The sequence below is a fragment of the Vulpes lagopus genome, chromosome 1, assembly GCF_018345385.1.
Source record: "Vulpes lagopus strain Blue_001 chromosome 1, ASM1834538v1, whole genome shotgun sequence".
Lineage (NCBI taxonomy): Eukaryota > Metazoa > Chordata > Mammalia > Carnivora > Canidae > Vulpes > Vulpes lagopus.
The window spans coordinates 70,842,014-70,864,527 of record NC_054824.1 but is presented as its reverse complement, the minus strand read 5'-3'; the positions used below and the strand labels follow the sequence as shown (position 1 = coordinate 70,864,527).

Below are 22,514 nucleotides of genomic sequence, written 5' to 3'. Positions count from 1 at the left end.
GTCCATTAATGATTTAGAAGATTCAAAAATGGAGCTGTGAATGAATTTCTTTTCATAAGTTAAAGAGAGGATTTTGCTTTCCCCAGCAACTCAGAGACTCTGAGATTGGCTTAGGCTAAGAGAATAGATAGGGTATAGCAGTCAGTGACATGTCACTAGTGGAAGATTGCTAAGAGAATTCTTAGAACAGTAAGTCGTAAGAATTTGACTTGAGGTTTTTAAGACCAAAGATATGCTATATTGTAACAGACCTTATGCATATTTACTTTGGGGATAATTCAAGGATCAAGAGTTACCTGCGAGGTAGAAGTAAGAGAATAATTAACAATGGAGACAAGGAACTAGTAAATTTAGGGAATCTGACCCAGAAGTTATCAAGAAAATGTAGGTAACAGAACACAGAGGAGGTCAGGCCAGTGCAACTACTCTGCATTGTATTATAATGGTGGGTACATGCCATTACACATTTGTTCAAACCCACACAATGTTCACCAAGAGTGAACCCTAATGGAAACTATGCACTTTGGTGATAATAATCTATCAAAATAGTGTCATCAACTGTAATAAATGTACCACTCTGGTAAGGGATGCTGATAATAGGGGAGGCTGTGCCTGGTGGGGACACGGATAGATGGGAAATCTCTGTACCTCCCACTCAATTTTGCTGTGAACCTTAAATTGCTTTAAATAAACTGTATTGGGATCCCTGGGTGGCGCAGCGGTTTAGCACCTCCCTTTGGCCCAGGGCGCGATCCTGGAGACCCGGGATCGAATCCCACCTCGGGCTCCCTGCATGGAGCCTGCTTCTCCCTCTGCCTATGTCTCTGCCTCTCTCTCTCTCTCTGTGTGTGACTATCATAAATAAGTAAAAATTTAAAAATAAAATAAAATAAACTATCTTAAAAGAATGTCAGCAATTATGATGTCAAAGGTATAAAATATAAATTTTAGTATAAAAAATGTAATCATCTGAAAATGCACTATTGTACTCAGGGAGAGTTTTTGGCAATAGGCTGTCAAATAAATGTTATATAAATCTCAAGGAATCGTGAGATGGACCGCAGGAATTTGGGTAAAGGGGTGTGTGTGTGTGTGTGTGTGTGCGTGCATTATTGTACTATAAGGTGTATACTGAATCCCATTATGACCAGTGCCCTAGGAATACACAAATTGACTTACTCAGACTCCTTCTCAATGAAGTACTGAGGAAAACAAATTTAATGGAAGATGCATTTTATTAAGGGGCTTCATTTGTAAGACTTCACATAATTTTAAAATAGAATTTAAATTAATTCTAACACCAAGCGCAATCATTTCGATATTAGCTAAAAGTTAAAAGTGAGATCATCACATGACATTACTGTAAACAAAGATATCAATCCTCATGATACTAAATTATGTGATTTAAAAAATTATTTGAGTTATTTTAATTATTTCTGATTGTGTGCATGAATTGTGACTATTAATATTTAATATCATACTATTTAAAAATACATAATTAGAAAATACTTTTATTCAGCAAATCATTTGCAGGGAAAATAAAAAACAGATAAACTTCATATTAAAAAAATTAAGATACATATCAACCAAATGTTAGGTTTTGTTTGGATGCATATTCAAATAAAAGAACTGTTAAAAAATTCTTGTGAAACAATCACAAAAATTGAACTCTGACTCTATGAAGAAATTTTTAATCTAATTTTGGTGTGATAATGGCAATGTTATGTTTCCTAAAAGTCATTAAATTTTAGATTTCATAATAACATATTCATCGATAAAATGATATGATTTATAAGAATATCATCAAACTAATCCAGTATATGTGTAATATTAAGTGGGTAGATTTACAAAATTATCCATGAATTAATCATGATTAAAGGTGGACTGTTGATACTTGGCACTATTCTCTCCACCACTACATATTGTTGAAATTTTTCATGATAAAAAGGGTTTCTTTTAAGTATCCCAGGAAAGACAAAGAAGAAAACTGTTGGGATCCCTGGGTGGCGCAGCGGTTTGGCGCCTGCCTTTGGCCCAGGGCGCGATCCTGGAGACCCGGGATCGAATCCCACGTCAGGCTCCCGGTGCATGGAGCCTGCTTCTCCCTCTGCCTGTGTCTCTGCCTCTCTCTCTATCTCTCTGTGACTATCATAAATAAATAAAAATTAAAAAAAAAAATAAATAAAAGCATTCTGTTTGAAGTTAACATTCGTTTTTAAGATTTTCCTCATTTTTTATCCCAGGTAGGAAGCCATGAGTATCCAAAGCTTGCTCCACACCATGGACCTCTCAGAAATGTAACCCTAAAGAATACATATGTCACAAGGATAATATCGAAGGAAAGCAAAAAATACTCTCTTTATCTTGACTGGACTAAGCCCCAAACATTGCTAATATATACACTAATTTAATTAATAATGCGAAAATAAAAATGGTTATGGAATACCAGTGTTGTGACACATACCATACTACATTCTGAGTGTATTAAATTGATATGAAAACAGATATGTTCATTGTCTTCACAGACTTTACATTCTAGTAGGAAGAAATACGCATATACAAAATAGTTCCACAAATATATAATAACAAACTCTGAAGAATTGATAAAGGAAATGAACAAGGTAACACATAACCATTGCACAGGAATTAAGCATTTGGTGGAGATTAGAGGTGGCTTGAACAAATGTATGAGATGAAATAGATATTGTATAGTATGTAAAGCAAACAAATAAATAAATAAATAATCCTGTAAAAGTAGAAATAATGGACTTGAGCTATACCTTAGACCAAATGGACCTCATGGACATTTTAATGACCTGAATAGACATTTTTCCAAGAAAAGCATTCAAATGGCCAACAGCTAACACGAAAACATACTCAACATCATTAATCATTAAGGAAATGCAAATGTAAACCACAATGAGACATCACCTCACACCTGTTAGAATGGCTATCACCAAGAAAGTAAGAAATAGCAAGTGTTGGCAAGCATAGGGAAAAAAGGGAACCCTTACACACTGTTTTTCAGAAAGTAAATTGGCTCAACCAAATAATATGGAGGCTCTTCAAAAAACTGAGATATCCGCACCTTCATACCCACTGCAACTTTACATACCGTAGCCAAGACATGGAAACATTTTAAGTCCCCACTGATGATGAAGGGATAAAGCAAATGTTACACCAACACACACCACAAAATGGAATACCAGTCTGTCATAAAAAAGAATGAAATCTTGCCATTTGTGACGATACAAATAGACCTTAAAGGTTCTATGCTAAATGAAATAAGTCAGACAGAGAAAGACAAATACCATACATTTTCACTTGTATGTGGAACCTAAAAAACAAAACAAATGAGAAAACAAAACCAGACTCCTAAATATAGAAAACACACTGATGGTTGCCAGAAGAGAGGAGGGTTGGGTGTTGGGCAAAGTGGATGAAAGTATCAAGAAGCATAAACTTCAGTTTTATTTTATTTTTTTAAGACTTTATTTATTTATTCATAGAGACAGAGACAGAGAGAGAGGCAGAGACACAGGCAGAGGGAGAAGCAGGCTCCATGCAGGGAGCCTGACATGGGACTTGATCCATGGTCTCCAGGATCACACCTCAGGGTGCAGGCAGCGCTAAACCGCTGCGCCACGGGGGCTGCCCAAACTTCAGTTTTAAAATAAATAAACCATGGGGATGTAATGTTAATGTATAGCACAGGGAATAGACAATACTACTGTATTAACTTTGGTGACAAATGGTAACTAGACTTATTACAGAGATCATTTCATAATGCATATGAATGTTGTACACCTGAAACTCCTATATATTGTGTGTCAATTATACTTCGATTAATTTTGTGTGATGACAGATGTTAAGTAGGCTTATTGTAGTAATCATTTCACAAGATATACAAATATCAAACCATGTGTACACCTGAAATTAATATAGCGCTATATGTCAATTATACCTCAATAAAAAAGAAATACCTGTTTTCACTTTGAATGAATAAGGTCTTGGCAACAATTTCTTGGGTATAAAATCTTAGCCAAAGCAAAAAAAAAAAGGAAAAGAAAAAACAAAACCAAAAAAACCCAAATAAACAAAAATAAATATAACTACATCAAATTTAAAACTACTGCACAGCCAAATGATTAGCCAAATGCAAAGGCAACCTGTGGAATAAGAAAAAAACATATTTTGTAAACCATCTATCTCACAAGTGGTTAATACAAAGTTACTCAAATAAATCAAGAATGAAGAAAACAAACTGATTTAAAAAGGGACAGAGGGGGAATCCCTGGGTAGCGCACCGGTTTAGCGCCTGCCTTTGGCCCAGGGCGCAATTCTGGAGACCCGGGATCGAATCCCATGTCAGGCTCTCCGTGCATGGAGCCTGCTTCTCTCTCTGCCTGTGTCTCTACCTCTCTCTCTCTCTCTTACTCTGTGTGTGTGTGTGTGACTATCATAAAAAAAAAGAAAGGAAAAAAAAAGGGACAGAGAAGGACTTCAGGGAAGAGAGCAGAGTAGCTGGACCCTAAGTTCACCTCATCCCATGGATACAACTAGATAAAATCCACATCAGTGTAAATACCCCAGAAAACCACCTGAAGACTGGCAGAACAGACTCTCCACAGCTAAATGGAAGGAAGAGGTCACAACCAAGAAGGAAAGGAGGGCAGAGATGGGTCAGGAGTTAAAGGACCTATACAACTGTCCACAAGAGAGGGCTGCTGTGGCCTCAGAGAGGGGTAAGGAGGAGGCCTTCACACCAGGCAGGTGGAACCCACACAGGAAAGACAAACCCCTATAACATTTGACTTTGAAAACTAGAACAACACAATTTTGCCAGTTCTCACAATCAATAGGGCCTAACATCTGGGTCTTTAAAAATCATCAGGCTTGACTCCCGGGGAGCCAGAGGGCAATAGGAAATTGAGTCCCTGCCCTTAAAGAGATAACACAACAAACAATCCCATGGAGATACAGCATGCAAGCAGCAGTTTGAAAACCACCAGGGGTGGGGGGGTTGGGAGGTGGTAGTGTACACTGGAGGGAGTTTTGTTTACTAATCTCAGAGCATGTGTTGGAGTGGCAGGGATCTTTGGGAGGCTTCTTTAAGAACAAAAGAGCTGGTGGGTGCCATTTGCATCCCTTATCCCCACCCTAGACACACAGACACTTGCAGGAACCAGGGCAGCAGCAACACGTTCTACCTAACTTGCTGACAGTGCACCCCACTCCCCACATTCTCCTACAAACATAGGCACTTCAACCCGATCTCAGCTCCAAGAGCTGTCCCACATCAGACCTATACAAACCTTGATAACACCTCATGCCCTGCAGGACTTCTCCTGTGGATCTGCCTCTACAATACCTCTGGCCAGAGCCCATCCAAAGCTGTGCCACAGGCCTGGCAGGGTGCGGCAGCCCTGAAAGGAGCCAGCACAACTCCAAAGTGGCTCCTGCCTGGGGAAGAGGGGAAGGGAAGATCACTACATACATGAGTCCAACTACAGCCCCAGCCACCAGCTGAGGGCAGACATCTGGTCTGACTGCAGGCCCCACCCAAGAGTGAAAGCTTCTCAAAAGACAACACAGAGAAAGCAACCAGCAGTTCAGTGTTACCCTATCTCTGGCAAACACCTGGTCTGATTCAATTCAGGCCCAGTGCAGTCCCAGACTGCCTCATTAACACAAGGACAAAACCCTGCCTCCATCAGGGAAAGAGAGCCATTGCAGACAACTGAACTGAAGTCAAATGTGGCTCAGCAACAACAGTAGGGGACATGCAACCTATAGGAGACAACCCTGAAGCACCAGGTTCTAGTGAACGGGGGACATTGGACTGCAGGGCACCACAGGACCTCTCCTTCATAAATCCACTAATTTCAAGAGCAGGAGATGTAGCTGACATTCCAAACACACAGAAAGAGACCGAGGGAGTTGGACATAATGAGGAAACAAAGGAATGTGTCTCAAATGAAAAGAATAGGACAGGGACTCTGCGGTGCTCAGTGGTTGAGCATCTGCCTTTGGCTCAGGGCTTGATCATGCAGGCCTGGGGCCGAGTTCCATATTGGGCTCCCCACAAGAACCTGCTTCTCTCTCTGCCCATGCCTCTGGCTCTCTCTCTCTCTCTGTGTCTCTCATGAATAAATAAATAAAATCTTTTCAAAAAATTAAAAGAACAGGACTAAATCATAGGAAAAGAATTCAACCAAAAGGGGAAAATTAATATGCCTAATAGACAATTTAAAGTAATGGTCATAAAGATATTCAACGCACTCGAGAAAAGAGTGGAGGACCTCAGTGAGATCCTTAATGAAAAGATAGACTTGAAGAAGGTGGCAGAGGAGGGGGACCCTGAGTTCTCCCTGTCCCATGTCTGTCACCGATTATCATCCACACCCAAGTCAGTAAGCCAGAGAGTGATCTGAAGACTGGTAGAGCAAACTCCACAACTATAAATAGAGAAGTTTCATCTGAAAGTTAACCCTTCAGCTCAGAATTGTCGAAGGAGGCTACCTACAAGAAGGAGGGGGCTGCACACAAGGAGAGGGCTGAGAAAGAGGCCCTCACACCAGGAAGCTCCACAAGGAAGATTAATCCTCATAAAAGCTGGCCTTAATAACCAGATGGGCTGAATTCTGTGAGTTTTTAAAACCAGTGAGACCAGGGGCCTGGAACTTTAAAAGTCAGCTGACCCAGCACTGGGTGAGTTGGAGGGGTGAGTGATAGCAGGATCACTGCCTTTAACAAGACAACAACCATTTTCACAATATTTAGTCTTTCAATCCATGAGCATAGAACATTTTTCCATCCCTTGGTGTCTTCCCCAGTTTCGTTCACAAGTGTTCTGTGGTTTTTACAGTACAGATGCTTTACCTCATTGGTTAAGTTTTTTCCTAGGTATCTTTTGGTTTCTCGTGCAATATTGTGAACATGTCTCTGCTACCCAGAGCAATCTACACATTCAATACAATTCTTACCAAAATACAGTGGACTTTCTTCACAGAACTGGAACAAATAATCCTGAGATTTGTATAGAACCAGAAAAGACCCCAAGTAGACAAAGGAATGTTGAAGAAGAAAACCAAAGGTGATGGTATCATAATACTATATTACAAAGCAGCTGTAATCATCAATACAGCATGGTACTGGCACAAAAACAGACATAGATCAATGGAACAGAATAAAGAATCTAGAAATGGACCCTCAACTCGATGGTCAACTCGCCTGCAACAAAGCAGGAAAGCCTATCCACTGGAATAAAGACAGTCTCTTCAATAAATGGTGTTGGGAATTGGACAGCCACGTGCAAAAGAATGAAACCAGACTGTTCTCTTATACTATACACAAAAATAAACTCAAAATAGATGAAAGACCTAAATGTGAGATAGGATCCATCAAAATCCTAGTGTTCTCCTTTTGACCTTGGCCACAACAACTTTATGCAAGACATGTCCCTTAAAGGCAAGGGAAACAAAAGCACTAATGAACTTTTAGGACTTCATCAAGATAAAAAGCTCCTGCACAGCAAAGGAAAGAGTCAACAAAACTAAAAGACATCCTACAGAATGGGAGAGGATATTTGTACATGACGTATCAGGTAAAGGGCTAGTATCCAAGATCTGTAAAGAACATATGCAACTTTACATCCAAGAAATAAAGAATCCAGTCTTGAAATGGGCAGAAGACATGAACAGACATTTCTCCAAAGAAGACCTGCACACGGCCAACACATTAAAAAGTGTTCCACCTCACCTGCCATCAGGGAATACAAATCCATACCTCTTTATACCAGCGAGAATGGCTAAAAGTAACAAGACAGAAAACAACAAATATTGGGGAGGATGTGGAGATAGGGGCACCCTCTTACACTGCTGGTGGGAATGCAAACTGGTGCAGCCACTCTGGGAAACAGTGTGGAGGTCTCTCAAGAAATTAAGAATAGAGCTACCTTAGGACCTAGCAATTATTCTACTGGGTATTTCCCCCAAAGATACAGAGATAGGGAATCCATGGGACACCTGCACCCCAGGGTTCATAGCAGCAATGTCCACAATAGCCAAAGTGTGGACGGAGGTATGACGTCCATCGACAGATGAATGCATAGAGAAGATGTGGTCTATAGATACAATGGAATATTACTCAGCCCTCAGAAAAGACGAATACCCACCATTTACCTCAACATGGATGGAACTGGAGGCCATGATGCTGAGTGAAATAAGTCAGTTGGAGAAAGACAACTATCATATGGTTTTACTCATATGTGGGATATAAGAAATAGTGAAAGGGACCATGAGGGAAAGGAGGGAAACTGGGTGGGGGAAAATTAGAGAGGGAGACAAACCATGAGAGACTCCTGACTCTGGGAAACAAAGGGTTCTGAAGGGGAGGTGGGAGGGAGGATGGGGTAACTGGCTGATGGGCATTAAGGAGGACACACGATGGGATGAGCACTGGGAGTTCCACTATATGTTGGCAAATTGACTTTAAATTTAAAACATGAAGCCAAAAATATATTTAATAAAAATACTCAAATTTTGACCTTCTCAAAAAAAGACAGCAGCCTGCACAGAGGCAACATAAAAAGGGCAGTTGACACAGGATGGGGGCAAACAGGGGACAGATCTGTTCATAGTGACTTTAGAGCATGTTAGGGGACTTCTCTGAAAGAGAGGCTGGCAGTCACCAGTTTCTCACCCATCCTGCCAGCATAAACACAGAGCCACCTGCAGCAGGTGGCACTGTGCAGACATTTGCTACCTAACCTACTAGAAGTGTGCCAGGCCCACGGGTTCCGAGGACTTGCCACTCCAAGCCCACTAGCCTCTGCCCTAAGCTCAGAGCAAATTTTCTTAAAGTCTCGCTGCACCCTTCCAAGCTGCAGGGTGCACAGCCTTGGCAGAGTGCACGCTGCCGCCACACACTGTGGCCAGCCACTCCACAGCACCCAGGCACCGAGCAGCACCCAGCCACCACTGAGTGCTGTGCATAGCTCCCACCTTGCACTGAGACCAGCTTCATGCCCCCAACCATCATCCTGTGCTAGGCCCTGGCAAACCCAGCCATACCCAGCCTCAGTCCACTGGCTACCCCAGCACGTACCCCCGACCACGGCAGTGCTTCAGTGGATCTGGCTTAAGACTCGTGTCCCACTAAAAATTTTGCTAAACCTCCATCCTGTGCCCAAATTTCCTGGCAGACAAGCCCGCAGAGCTGGGCACTTGGGTTCCACTAGCAGCTCAAAGAGCAAGCACAGCGCGATACCCAGAGAGCCAGTGCAGACAATGCACTGAAAGGAAAAGTGACTCAGGCACAACACACAAGGACACTGTCCTGAAGTGTTAGGTTCCCATAAACTGGAGACACTATACTGTAGGCCACTGCGAGACCTCTCCTTCATAAAGTCCCTACTTTCCAGAACAGAAGACTGAGCTGACTTTCTTAACACAGAAACAGACATAGAGAAGCAGATTAAATGAGGAGACAAAGAAATTTATCCGAAATGAAAGGACAGAGGAGCTAAGATTGCAGCAATTTAGGGGACCCTAGACTTGTCTCATCCCTCGAACACAACTAGTTGATTATCAAATCGATCCAAATACCCCAGAAATCAACCTGAAGGCTGACAGAACCATTTTCACAACTACAGGAATAGAAGAAGCCACACTGAGGACGGTAGGAAGTACAGAGCGGTGGTTTGGGGGAGAAACAGATCAAGGGGCTGCAGAGAGGAGGAAGTCATGGTCACAGAGAAAGGCAAGAGAGAGAGCAGCACATCCGGGAATGTGCAAGGAGAATACTTCCCCCAAGCCACTGGCTGGGAAAATGAGCGGGGGGGGGGGGCTGGGGGGCAGAATTTCAGGAGTTCTTGCAACCAAAAGACTGAAGGACTGCAGTTTTAAAGGTCAGGGGGTGATCTGAAGAATGCTTGGGAGACGTAAGGGGTGGAGAGAGGAGAGATTATTCCCACTTCTTAGGTCTGGTCCCTGACAGGCAGAGTTCAGGGAGATGCCTCTCTGGGGACAAAGGAGCTGGCCAGTGACATCACCCTCCTCCACCCCTCAGCATAAACACAGAGCAGCCTGTGGAAGGTAGCTTAGCCCCGAACAATCTTCCTAACCTGCTTACACCAGGTGCCACACCTCTGCACTCCAGCACAATGGCCAATCTCCATCAAGCTCAGCATGCCCCTTCCCCAGAAGACCAGCAGAAACTCTAGTCCACACCATGTCTTCCAATAGAAGCTTCCCCAAGGCTTCAGTTCTAATGGAAGTAGTATCAAGTCTCATTTAACAAGCAGACCAGAGCATGCCTACTTAAAATTTGCCAATTCTGGTCAAGAACCAAACACCACACACTGCAGGAAAGGAGGGCCTCTGCAGAGAACTATCCTGAAGAATGGAGCAGCCAAAACACAACGGCTGAGCGCATGCAGCACACACAAGACACATTCCCTGAAATCCCAGGCACTGGACGCTATATGACCACTTCTTCATGACGCATTACTCTCAGGAGCAGGAAATTTAGCAGGCTTTTCTTTTCTTTTCTTTTTTCTTTTTTTTTTTTCCTTTTTTTACTTATTCATGAGAGACAGAGAGAAGCAGAGACACAGGCAGAGGGAGAAGCAGGTTCCCTACAGGGAGCCTGATGTAGGACTCACTCTCTGGACCCGGGATCACACCCTGAGCCAAAGGCAGATGCTCAACTGCTGAGCCACCCAGGTATCCCTTACCAGGCTTTTCTAACACAGAGAAGAAGGTAGAGACATAGACAAAATGCTAAGATGGAGGAATTCTTCCCAAGCGAAAGAATAGAGATCCAAGTGAAACAAAACAGATATAAGTAACATGCCTGATGGAGAATTTAAAACAACAACCATAAGGATACTCACTGGGCTTGAGAAAAGTATGAAAGACTTCACAGAGGCCCTTACTACAGAAATAAAAGAGTTAAAAAAGCATCAGTCAGAAATGAAAAATGCAATAACCGAGATTGGAAACAGACTGGATACCATGAATACAAGGCTGGAAGAAGCAGAGGAATGAATAACTGATATAGAACACAAAATAATGGGAAATAACGAAGCTGGACAAAAGAGAGAAAGAATTAGGGAACACAACAACAGACTTAGGGAACTCAGTGACTTCATGAAATGTAATAACATTTGTATCATAGGCATCCCAGAAGAAGAAGAGAGGGAAGAGAGTGCAGAAAATTTATGTGAGGAAATAATAGCTGAAAATTTCTCTAATCCTGGGAAGGAAGCAGACATCCAGATCCACGAGGCACAGTGAACTCCCACCAAAATCAACAAAAGCATGTTAACACCAAGACATATTGTAATTAAATTTGCAAAATACAAAACTAAAGAAAAACTTCTAAACCAGCAAAAGTCCTTAACTTACAACGGAAGACCCATAAGGTTAGATACAAATTTCTCAACAGAAATAGAGCAAGCCAGGAGGGCATGGCATAATATATCAACATGCTGAATGGGAACAATCTGATGCCAGGAGTACTCTATCTAGCGGGGCTATCATTCAGAATAGAAGAAGAGACAAAGCGTTTCCCAAACAAATATTAATGGAGTCATGAGCACCAAACCACCCCAGGAAGAAATATTAAAGGGGAATCTTTAAGTGGAAAGGAAAGAACAAAAGTGACAAAGACAACAAAGGAACAGAGAAAACCTGCAGAAATAATGAAAAAACAAGTAATAAAATGGCACTAAATACAATCTATCAATAATTACGCTGAATGTAAATGGACTAAATGCTCCAGTTAAAGACACAGGGTGTCAGAATGGATAAAAAACAAAAACAAAAACAAAAACCCCACTCTTCTATGTGCTGGCAACAAGATACTCATTTTATACCTAAACACAACTGGAGATTAAAAATGAGGGGATTGGGGATCCCTGGGTGGCTCAGAGGTTTAGCGCCTGCCTTTGACCCAGGGCACGATCCTGGAGTAACAGGATCGACTCCCGTGTCGGGCTCCTGGCATGGAGCCTGCTTCTCCCTCTGCCTGTGTCTCTGCCTCTCTCTCTCTCTCTGTGTGTGTGTGTGTGTGTGTATCATAAATAAATAAATGAATCTTTAAAAAAAAATGAGGGGATGGAGAAACATTTTGAAACATTTATCACACAAATGCTTGTCAAAAGAAAGCCAGAATAGCAATACTTATATTGGACAAATGAGACTTTAAAACAAAGCCTGTAACAAGACATGAAGAATATATTATGATATTATATATCATAATAAAGTAGATACTCCAATAAAAAGACATAACAATTGAAAATATTTATGCAGCCAATATGGGAGCACCTAGATAAATAAAATAATGAATAACAAAGGAATTCATTGGTAATAATACAATAATAGTAGGGGACTAAAACACTTCAGTTACATCACTGGACAGATCATCTAAGCAGAAAATCAACAAGGGGGGGTGCTTGGGTGGCTCAGTTTCTTAATGGCTGCCTTAGGCTCTGATAGTGATCCCAGGGTCCTGGAATCGAGCCCTTATCGGGCTCCATGCTCAGCGCTAAGCAAGGAGACTGCTTCTCCCTTTCCCTCCACCGGCTGTTCCCCCTACTTGTGCTTTCTCTCCCTCTCTCTCTCTCTCTCTCTGTCTCTCTCTCTATCTCTCTTTGTCAAACAAATAAAATCCTTTTTTAGAAAAAAGAAGAAAAGAAAATCAACAAGGAAACAATGACTTTGAATGACACACTGGACCAGATGAACTCTTTTTTTAAGTTTTTATTTATTTATTCACGAGAGACACACAGAGAGGCAGAGATACAGGCAGACAGAGAAGCAGGCTCCATGCAGGGAACCTGAAGTGGGACTCCATCCCGAGACTCCAGGATCATGGCCTGGGCCGAAGGCAGGTGCTGAACTGCTGAGCCACCCAGAAATCCCTGGACCAGATGAATTTAACAGATATATCTGGAACATCCATCTTAAAGTAGCAGAATGCACATTCTTTTCAAGGACAGTCTCCAGAACAGTCACACACTAGGTCACAGATCAGGCCTCAATAAGACAAAAAGACTGAGATCATACTGTACATATTTTCTGACCACAATATTATGAAACTTAAAGGCAATCCCAAGAAAGAAATTCATAGAGGTTAAACAAAATGCTACTAAGCAATGAATGGGTAAATCAGGAAATCAAAGAAGAAATAAAAAATACTTGGAAACAAATGAAAATGAAAGCACACTGGTCTCAACCTTTGGGATAGGGCAAAAGTGGACCTAAGAGGGAAGTATATAGCAATACAGGCTTACCTTAAGAAACAAGAAAAGTCTCAAATAAACAACCTAATCTAACACTGAAAGGAGCCTACAGCTACAGGAAAAAGAACAACACACAAAGCCTAAAGCAGAAGTAAGGAAATAATAAAGATTTGAGCAGAAATAAGTGATACAGAAACTAAAACAAACAAACAAAACAAACAAACAATAGAGCAGATCAATGACACCAGGAGCTGGGTCTTTGAAAAACTTCATCAAATTGATAAATCCCTAACCAGACTTATCAATAAAGAAAAGAGAAGGGATACAAATAAATAAAATCAACATTGAAAGAGGAAAGATCACAACCAATACCACAGAAATACAAACAATTTTAAGAGGTTATTATGAAAAACTATATGCCAACAAATTGAAAACCTGGAAGAAATGGAAGCATTCCTAGAAACATAGAAACTACCAAAACTGAAATGGGAAGAAATAGAAAACTTCAAAAGACCAATAACCAGCAGAGATACTGAATCAGTAATAAAAAAAACTCTCCCAACAAACAAAAGGCCAGGACCAGAGGGCTTCCCAGGAGAATCCTACCAGACATTTAGAGAAGAGTTAATATCCACTCTTCTCACATTTTTCCAAAAAAGAAATGGGAGGAAGACTTCAAATTCATTCTGTGAGGCCGACATTACCTTGATTCTGAAACCAGATAAAGACTCCAGTAAGAGAGAGAACTATAGTCTAATATTCCTGATAAGCCTGGATGAAAATTTTTCAGTAAAAAAATACAATAAAACACTAGCACACCAAATCCAACAGTATATTCACCATGCTAGAGTGAGATCTATTTCTGGGCTGCAAGGCTGGTTCAATATTCACAAATCAATCATCATGATACACTACATTAATAAAAGCGAAGGGATGCCTGGGGGGCTCAGCAGTTGAGCCGCTGCCTTTACCGCAGGGTGTGATCCCGGTCCAGGATCGAGTCCCACATTGGGCTCCCTGTAAGGAGCCTTCTTCTCCTTCTGCCTATGTCTCTGTCTGTGTGTGTGTGTGTGTCTCTCATGAATAAATAGGTAGAATCTTTAAAAAAAAAAAAAAACTAAAAGAGAATATAAGAAATATATGACCTTCTCGAAAGATACAGAGAAAGCATTTAATAAGTATGACATCCACACATGATAAAAAAAAAAAAAAAACCCTCACCACAGTCGGGTCAGTGAGAACATACCTCAACATAATAAAGGCCATAGACAAAAACACCACGTTTAATATAATCTTCAATGATGTTTCTTGTCAGAAACAAGACAAGGATGTCCGCTCTCACCACTGTTGTTCAACATAGTACTAGAAGTCCTAACCTCAGCAATCAGACAACAAAAAGAAATAAAGGCATCCAATTCACCTAGTGAGAAATCAAACTTTTACTATTTCCAGATGACATGATATTCTATATAGAAAACACAAAGGACTCCAGCAAAAATAAGAAGTTTCTGCACAGCAAAGGAAACAATCCACAAAACTAAAAGGCAGCCTATGCAGTGGGAGAAGATATTTGCAAATGACATATCTGATAAGGAATTAGTATCCAAAATCCATAAAGAACTTACAAACTGAACACTCAGAACACAACCCAGTTCAAAAAAGAGAAGTCATGCATAGACGTTTTTCCAAAGAAGACATCCAGATGGTGAACAGACACATGACAAAGCGCTCAATACCACTTGCCGTCAGGGAAATATAAGTCAAAACCACAATGAGATACCACCTCACAAGAGTCAAAATGGCTGCAATTAACAACATAAACAAAAAATATTGGCACACTTGGGGAGAAGGGGGAACTCTCTTACATTGTTGGTGGGAGTGCACACTGGTGTTGCTGCTCTGGAAAGCAGTATGGATGTTTCTCAAAAGGTTAAAAGCAGAACTACACTAGGATCTAGCAATTGCACTACTAGGTATTTACCAAGGAATACAAAATACTGATTTGAAGAGATATGTGCAGACAATAAAGAGTGATGCAAAAAGAAACAAAGAGATCCAAATAGATAATGGCAAAGGTGTAGTTAGTAGAGAGACAGGCAGAGACGCAATGAAAGAGTGAGAGACACAACAGAGACAGAGAGGCAAAGACAGACACAAAAAGATGTCCAGAAACCCTGTGTTGACTACACCATTATTCACAACAGTCAAGATATAGAAGCAGCCCTAGTGTCCACTGATATGTGAATAGATAAAGAAGATGTGGCATACACATCTTACATGCAATATTACTGCATAATATTAAATTTTAATATTACAATGCAATATTACTCTACCATAAGAATATTCAATCTTACCATCTGCAACAACACGGATGAATCTGGAAGATATTATATTAAGTGAAATAAGTCAGACAACGAAAGACAAATGCCATATGATTTCACTTATGTGTGGAATCTAAAGAACAAAACAAATGAGCAAACACACAGAAAAACAGAAACAGACTCATAAATACAGAGAACAAACTCATGGTTGTCACAGGGCAGATGGATGGGAGGATAGGCAAAATAAGCCAAGAGGATTAAGACGTACACACTTCCAGTTATAAAAGAAATACGTCAAGTATTATATTAAAGGGACAAGGAGAGACACATAGAAAAATAGGTGCACACATGGAAATATAATGAAAAAAAGAGAGAGATGAACATCTCATTAAATGTCTGGATCTAGTAACTTCTGAAATCAACTTGACCTCAGACTTCCTTGTAACATAAACAGAGTACACTTGACTTCGGTATCTATCATGTGAAACCAAATATAGTACTTATATTGCTAGTTATACTTTTTCAAAAATAAAAATGGACCTTGATCAGTGTGACTTGCCAAGATCTATTTGAAATGTCACTGTGGTTTTCAGAGACACCGGGGGCCACTATTACCCATGCCAGGAAACTTCCACTGTAAGCTTACATGCACAATACTCAGCAAACCTAAAGAAAGGCCAGCTCCTCCTTAGGCCATTGCACTGAACAATACTCAATATCCAGGAAGGACGTGACTATTTAATTGATTTTCCATCTCCATCTCCCCCGCCTGCTCTTCATTTGGCACCCCCAGATGCCTCCGGTCTCCCTTCAAGGAGCAATTTGACCCTTTCATTCTGCACTGGTTTGCTTCCTCCACCAAGTTAAGAAGACTCAGGGTACAGAGAACTCATAATCACATTTAATTATGATAAAATCTCTATCTTCAGGTAAATGGCTTCAATGTGCTTCTCTTGCACAATCTGTGAAAGAAGAATGGAAACAGGAAAATCCCTTGGGGCCTGAGTAGATCCTGTAGCAGGGAGCACACAGGTCAATGCAGGAAGCAGAATCACAACCAGATCCTCAAGAGTCCTCAGAGTCATGTAGGACTCTGATCTATGTGGGGGACAGTCTGTCAGGCAGCTGGGAATTCTGGGCAGGGACAGACGGACACTACAAAGGATGGAATCCCCGGTATCCTCAGGCATCAGTGCAGGAGCCCTGTAGAAAAGAGAGTGATCAGCAGAGGAGACTCTGACAGATGAGCCCTCTCCCCTCCTCTCAGGGCCACTGCAGCACCAGAGAAAGCTGAGGGCCAGGGCAGGTAGTCATCACCTCCCCCAATATTTCTGTAAAGGTGAAACCAACTAAAGAGAACATGGCACTCCAGCTGCACACAGATGTGTGGGAGGCAGTGGAGCAGCTCTTGTCCTTTAAGGGGATATACAAATGTGTCAGTCTTTTTAGTAAACATAATAACTCACCATCTTTGCACCACTAGTGGCCTTTCACATGTAAATTCACACAGGCAGCAGCCACCAACACATAAGACAAAGTGGGCCTCATCCTGGTGTCTAACACCCAAGATGTGGACCTGGTTCCGAGTTTCACAGACAGATAGCACCAACGTTATGGCTTGGTTCCAGGGAACAACTCTGGATCTGCCTACACAAACTGGGCAATCTTCCCCCCTAACTCTTGATCTCTGTAGCAGGGAATAGGCCATGAACTGGGACCATTGTGCCCAGGTACACTCACCTCATGCTCTTCCCCCTTTCACCTGTCCCTACAACCCCACTGAATCAGAGCAGAAACAGTACCTGCCGGTGGAGACTCCCGAGATCCTACAAAAGGAAGTGATACAGAATAAAAAAAAGGTCTCATTACACAAATAGCCACCTTCTCCCTCACCCAAAATGGAGGTGAGATAAGCAACTTAATTGAATTTTACTTTCTCCCCACTCATCCACTCCAAGACCTTAACTGCCCTAAGCTAAAATCTCCCAAAATCAATGACACTGTCACCAGAAGGAAGGGAAGCAGATGCTCTGACCCTCTTACAGAAAGAAACTTTCAGACAGGAGCCAGGGAGCCAGTGATGAACTACAAGGAAGCCCTAGAATATGCTCCACCTGTTACCTCTGTGGTAGGGCTCCTTTTTAACCAATACATCAGATTCCAGAGTCTCCCCCTAGGTGGTTCCCTCTCCTTCCACCACCAGCCCAGCCTCCTTCCTTTCAGAGTCAGAAGGAAAGAGCTAATCTAGAGACAGAGCCAACCCCCCCCTCCCCCTGAACAAAAGGTCTCAGGCATAGCCCATCTCCCTCATTTCCCCAGAATGCCTTACCTTTCTGGCTCCTGTGACGGATGATAAGGCCAAGCCCAAGGAAGATCAGCCCCAGCACGAAGCCACCAATGCCACTCAGCATTTTGCTCTGAGCAGATTCAGACTGTGCCCCTGGGGAGCAGAGCCTGAGAGTCAGAGTTGTCCCCACACCCCACAGGGTCCCTTTGGGAAGCCTGAAGTCCTGTCTCAGGTACCGGAGGTGGAGGTACCTGGTGAACCTGACCACCCCCAGGAGAGGGAAGGACCCACCATTAGATCCTTGCACACAGTGGGTATGTGGGGGGAAGGAGGGAGGCTGAAACCTGCTCTTCCAGACACATCCATAACCTCAAACACCAAGGCCCAGGCAGCAGCCAGGGCAGTAAACCCTTCAGAGCTACAGGGCTGCGTTATGGGGCCAAGGTATGGAGAATGATCTCTCTAGTATCTAGAAAGACCATGAGATCAAGATTCTCCTGATGCCCCTGCCATGGGACAAGAGGTACTCGAATCTCCTGTGATTTCCACCTCAGTAGTGACATCAAGGATAACAAATAGAATGGGATGGGCTAGAGGAAGCTCTGCCCTCTGTCTGTGGGGCTCATCAGGACAGGAAACAAACTTCTCCTTACACCACTGCACTGTGATGGGGCTCTGGAGGCTGGCGTGCTCCACATGGCAAGTGTAGACATCTCCTCGCTGGGGAGTCATCTCCAGCATCACAAGGATCTGGAAGGTCCAGTCCCCATTCCTAATAAGTGGAGTGGACACGACACCAGCTGTCTGCTCCTGGTCATTCCGAAACCACCGGACTTTGATCTGGCCTGGATAGAAATCTGTCACTGCGCAGACCAGCAGATTGTGGTGGTTCAGGACCTCTGTCCTGGACGGGGAGATGGTCACTGTCGGTTCCACTGAGGGGAGTAACAGACAAGAAAAGACAATGAGATGTGAGACTACACAGCAAGTCTCCCCATGGAGAAAAGTCCTCCCTTGGTACCAGCATGGAAAGATCTCTGGATTCCTAGTCTTGGATTCGGATCTCAGCTTGGCCACCTTATTAGTTTGCATGAACATGGGAGTCAGCTTACTTTTCAGAGTCTGAAGAAATAATAGCAATCATTCTACGAAATCTATTCTGTTGATAATAATCGATAAAATGAAGCATTTTTAAATTGTAGATCGCTGCATTACACATGCTACTATTTATAACATTTTCAAAAATAAAAATAATAAATCTAGACTGCTTTCCCTCCATCCCTACTGACAGATAAAGTGGCTGCTAATCCCTAACATGCAAGGTGGTGAGTTGTGAAATGAAATGGCGCAATATAGACGGTGGGTGGTAAGGTACTTTTCTAGAATAGATAGGTATTAAATGGCTACAATTAACTTCCAGAAAGGGTGTCTACCCCTGAAGTGGATGGTGATGCCCTGAGGAGGTGACCCAGGGGGAACAGGATATGCAGGGCTTAGGCCAAAGGAAACCTGAGACAAATCTTATTCAATAACTGAGTAGCATCCACTGATTGACTCCAAAACTTCAGCTCTTTTTATACTGACATGTGTTGCGAATTTCTAAGAAATTAAAATTCTGCCTCACACCGCCTTTCACAAATAGTTTATATTTCTAGTTAACACTTTCTTCTTTGCATTCACAAATCCTAGGTTATTAAGTAAGATCCAAGTCACTAAGTTTACTTTAAAGCATTAAACAAAGCAGAAAAGAATAATAATAGGGTCCGTTTTTAAGTCTGACTTACTCTGCTATTTTGCTTGAGCCTAAGTGGATGTGCAGCTGAGTGCACTCACTCATGAATTTCGCGAAGGTTTGCACTCACACGACCTGCCCGTCCCTGTGTCACACACTAGGCAGGGCCTCGCCTCAGAAATGTCCAGGCCCAGTGACAGCCATTACGGAAAACAGAATTAAGATGACTAACAATTTGAACCAGAGTCAAAACCTGGCGTGTGAGGACTCTGCCTTACTTACCAGCTGTGTGCATGCAGCTCACTGAGCGTCCCACCTGCCGCCCCAGGGACAGGTCACTGCAGGAGCCCGGGGCGGGGCTGGGGGTGCTCAGGGGCCTCGCTTAGGAAAGGTGGGGAGGGAGGAAGCAAGGGGTCTCAGGGCGCGACATGGGGTGCGTGGAGTGGGGGCATGAGCCTCGGAAGCGCTGCTCCCCCCACCCCGAAGGGACCCACCCATGTCTGCTGAGAAGGCAGAGGGCCGGGCTCAGTCCCCCAGCTCTGGCCCCTCGCGGGGGACGCGCCCTGCCTCCCTGTGCGCACGTGGGCCGGGGGCCCCCGCGAGGGGACCTGGGTGGGGAGCCCGCGGGGGGAGGACGGTGCGCTCACCTCGCCGCTGCAACGTGAAGCTCTCTTCCACCCCGTAGTTGTGTCTGCACACCCGGTCCACCACTGCCCGCTTCTCCTCCAAGATCTCCTTCTGCCGGTTCCAGTACTCAGCATCGGGCCGCCCGAGCTCCGTGACCGCCCGGAACTCCCCCACGTCGCTGTCGAAGCGCACCAACTCCTCCCGGTTATAGATGTGTTTAGCCAGAAACCGCACCCGCTCCGTCCCGTTGGTGAAAGAGCACTGGGACTTATACTGGATCACGAAATCCTCTGCGGGGAGACGCTGGGTCAGTCAGGCCTCCACCGCTCAGCCCAAGCAGCGGCCACAGCCCTGGCAGGCATCTGGGGCCCGGCCAGGGCCCGAGAAACCTGAAGGCCTCCGGGCTCTGATGCCTGCCAACCCGGCCCTGAGCACCCTCTGTGCCAGGCCTGCCCGCCCTCCTCGAGAGCTTCCAGACCTGCCTTCATCCAGGGAAGGGAGGCAGGAAACCCCTCTCCAAGGGCAAGCCCTGGCACCCCTGAGCCCGGCCTGAGCCTCACAACTGAGCTAAACAGGGCAGTCAGGTGGATCCTACATCCCGACTTGCACTGGGATCAGGACGTGCCCACAAGATACCCCATTTTCTGTGGACTCCAGGAACCTCAGAGGCAAACAAGTGTCCACGTTAGCACCAGAGTTCAAGGGAATGTGCAGAAAGGTCCAGAATTGAGCTCGACTTCCTCCTGACAAGCATATTCTACTGGTCCCCAGCAAAAGGCCTTTCTTCTAAGGCCTGGGTTAACTCTGAGTTTCTGTCACCCCCACCCACCCCCCTGCAGTGTGAGGTCTGCTCACTCCTGCAGGGCTAGAAGGAACCCACACCTTCCAAGTCCTAGAAAGAAACATTTTATTCACAGAAAGAACAGGCTTTTCAAAAAGATAAAATAGATTCCAGTTAACCTGTGCCAATGACCAGCTTGAGTAGGTTACTAAACAGAGTATTTCCTATCAGAAGTATAATTTGTAAAACGGAAGTCATAAAACCTACACATAGGGGTGTTAGGAAGATCCAAGAGAACTCATAGTAAGATCCTAACCCGATCGCTGAAACCGTTCCTCAGTATGTGCTATTTCCCTTCTTTACTTTCTCCTTCCTCCTACATTCAGTCCACCATCATCTCAAGTCTCCGAATGCCACGCAAGCTACTATCTGACCATAAACTAGTGAGACTTGAAGTTAAGACTCCCTGTCTGTGGCCACCCAGTCAGCGTCACTCATACACCAAGGGTTCATGCCCATGTGCACTCCACTCAGAATCCAGTAGAACATAGAGTCCTTTGTATCAAAGCCTAAGATGACAGAGACCGTTGCTGCCCTGCGTCTCCCCAACATACAATCCCATAGTGCATAGCCTAGACAAAGTCTTGGGGGACCCAGAAATAAGAAATCCTACTGTGTCTTCTTTGGACAAATTGTTACTTTCAAAAATAACTCCAATGTCACTTTGTCCCGTCAGTGGTTGCAGATGCACACTTTGTTTCCTCTACCCCATTAGGAGGACTGAGCCCACAGGAGGGGGATGTCCTCATCTCATCCTTAGAGGTGGACATGAGAATGTAACAGAGCTCCCTTCCCCAAAGAGAGGAAACTGTGATAAAAGTCTATATTCTGAGATCATAGAACCTTCCACACTCCCACCAAAAGGTCCTTCAGAGCCTGTTCCCCACTGCAGTGGCTCTGGGGAGCAGGTGTCCTGCACTTACGTGGAGAGTCTCTGCCCTCAGCCCCTGGGATGCTCAGCACCTCCAGGATCATCATCAGAGCTGCTGTCCAGAAGCCTCGGGGGATGCACAGAGTCATCTTCCCAGACATCACTGAGAACAGAGGAAAAAGGTGGCAGTCAACACAGCTCCTGCCTGGTGGCTCTGAAGTACTCACTTCAGAGAATAAAAATCTGTGAAAGCTTCCATCCATAGTAGGATTGGAGAGTTCCCAGGGAGGGAACCAATCGGCGCCGGAGCTGAAGTGCCTCACCTGTCTCCGGGCAGACAGTCGTTATGCAGGTTCTCAGCCCAGCGCCTGGCGCTGTGTCTTCATCTGATTACACTAGATGAACACTTGAGGTGAAGATTTCTCCTAGTGATAGAAGACCTAAAGATCGAATGCCTTAGGGGTTTAAGAAACTGAACAGAAAATGACTCGAGAGTAGACATCTTTGTGAAATTTTGCATTATTTAGTTCTTACACCTTTGATTTTTAGTAAATAAGTGGGATCATATTTCAGGGAAGAGAAAAGT

At 43.6% G+C, this 22,514-nt stretch overlaps 1 protein-coding gene across 1 annotated transcript; it reads right to left on the bottom strand.

Annotated features, from left to right (window-relative positions):
• Positions 1-16,449: 16,449 nt before the first annotated feature.
• Positions 16,450-22,160, bottom strand: LOC121474464 (SLA class II histocompatibility antigen, DQ haplotype C beta chain-like). The gene is made up of 6 exons (XM_041727326.1): positions 21,981-22,160; positions 20,237-20,506; positions 18,511-18,792; positions 17,900-18,010; positions 17,373-17,396; positions 16,450-16,773 (listed from the first exon to the last, which is right to left on the bottom strand). Exons 1-6 carry the CDS (start codon positions 22,087-22,089, stop codon positions 16,760-16,762), a joined length of 810 nt encoding a protein of 269 aa, XP_041583260.1. The 5' UTR covers positions 22,090-22,160; the 3' UTR covers positions 16,450-16,759.
• Positions 22,161-22,514: the final 354 nt, after the last annotated feature.

Excerpts from the sequence above, each read along its gene's own strand:
- LOC121474464 (XM_041727326.1), bottom strand. The coding sequence starts at position 22,089 with ATGTCTGGGAAGATGACTCTGTGCATCCCCCGAGGCTTCTGGACAGCA. Across the intron at positions 18,793-20,236 it reads CTTCACGTTGCAGCGGCGAG|TGGAACCGACAGTGACCATC; the intron begins GTGAGCGCACCG and ends TACTCCCCTCAG. Across the intron at positions 17,397-17,899 it reads CCGTCACAGGAGCCAGAAAG|GATCTCGGGAGTCTCCACCG; the intron begins GTAAGGCATTCT and ends TTCCTTTTGTAG.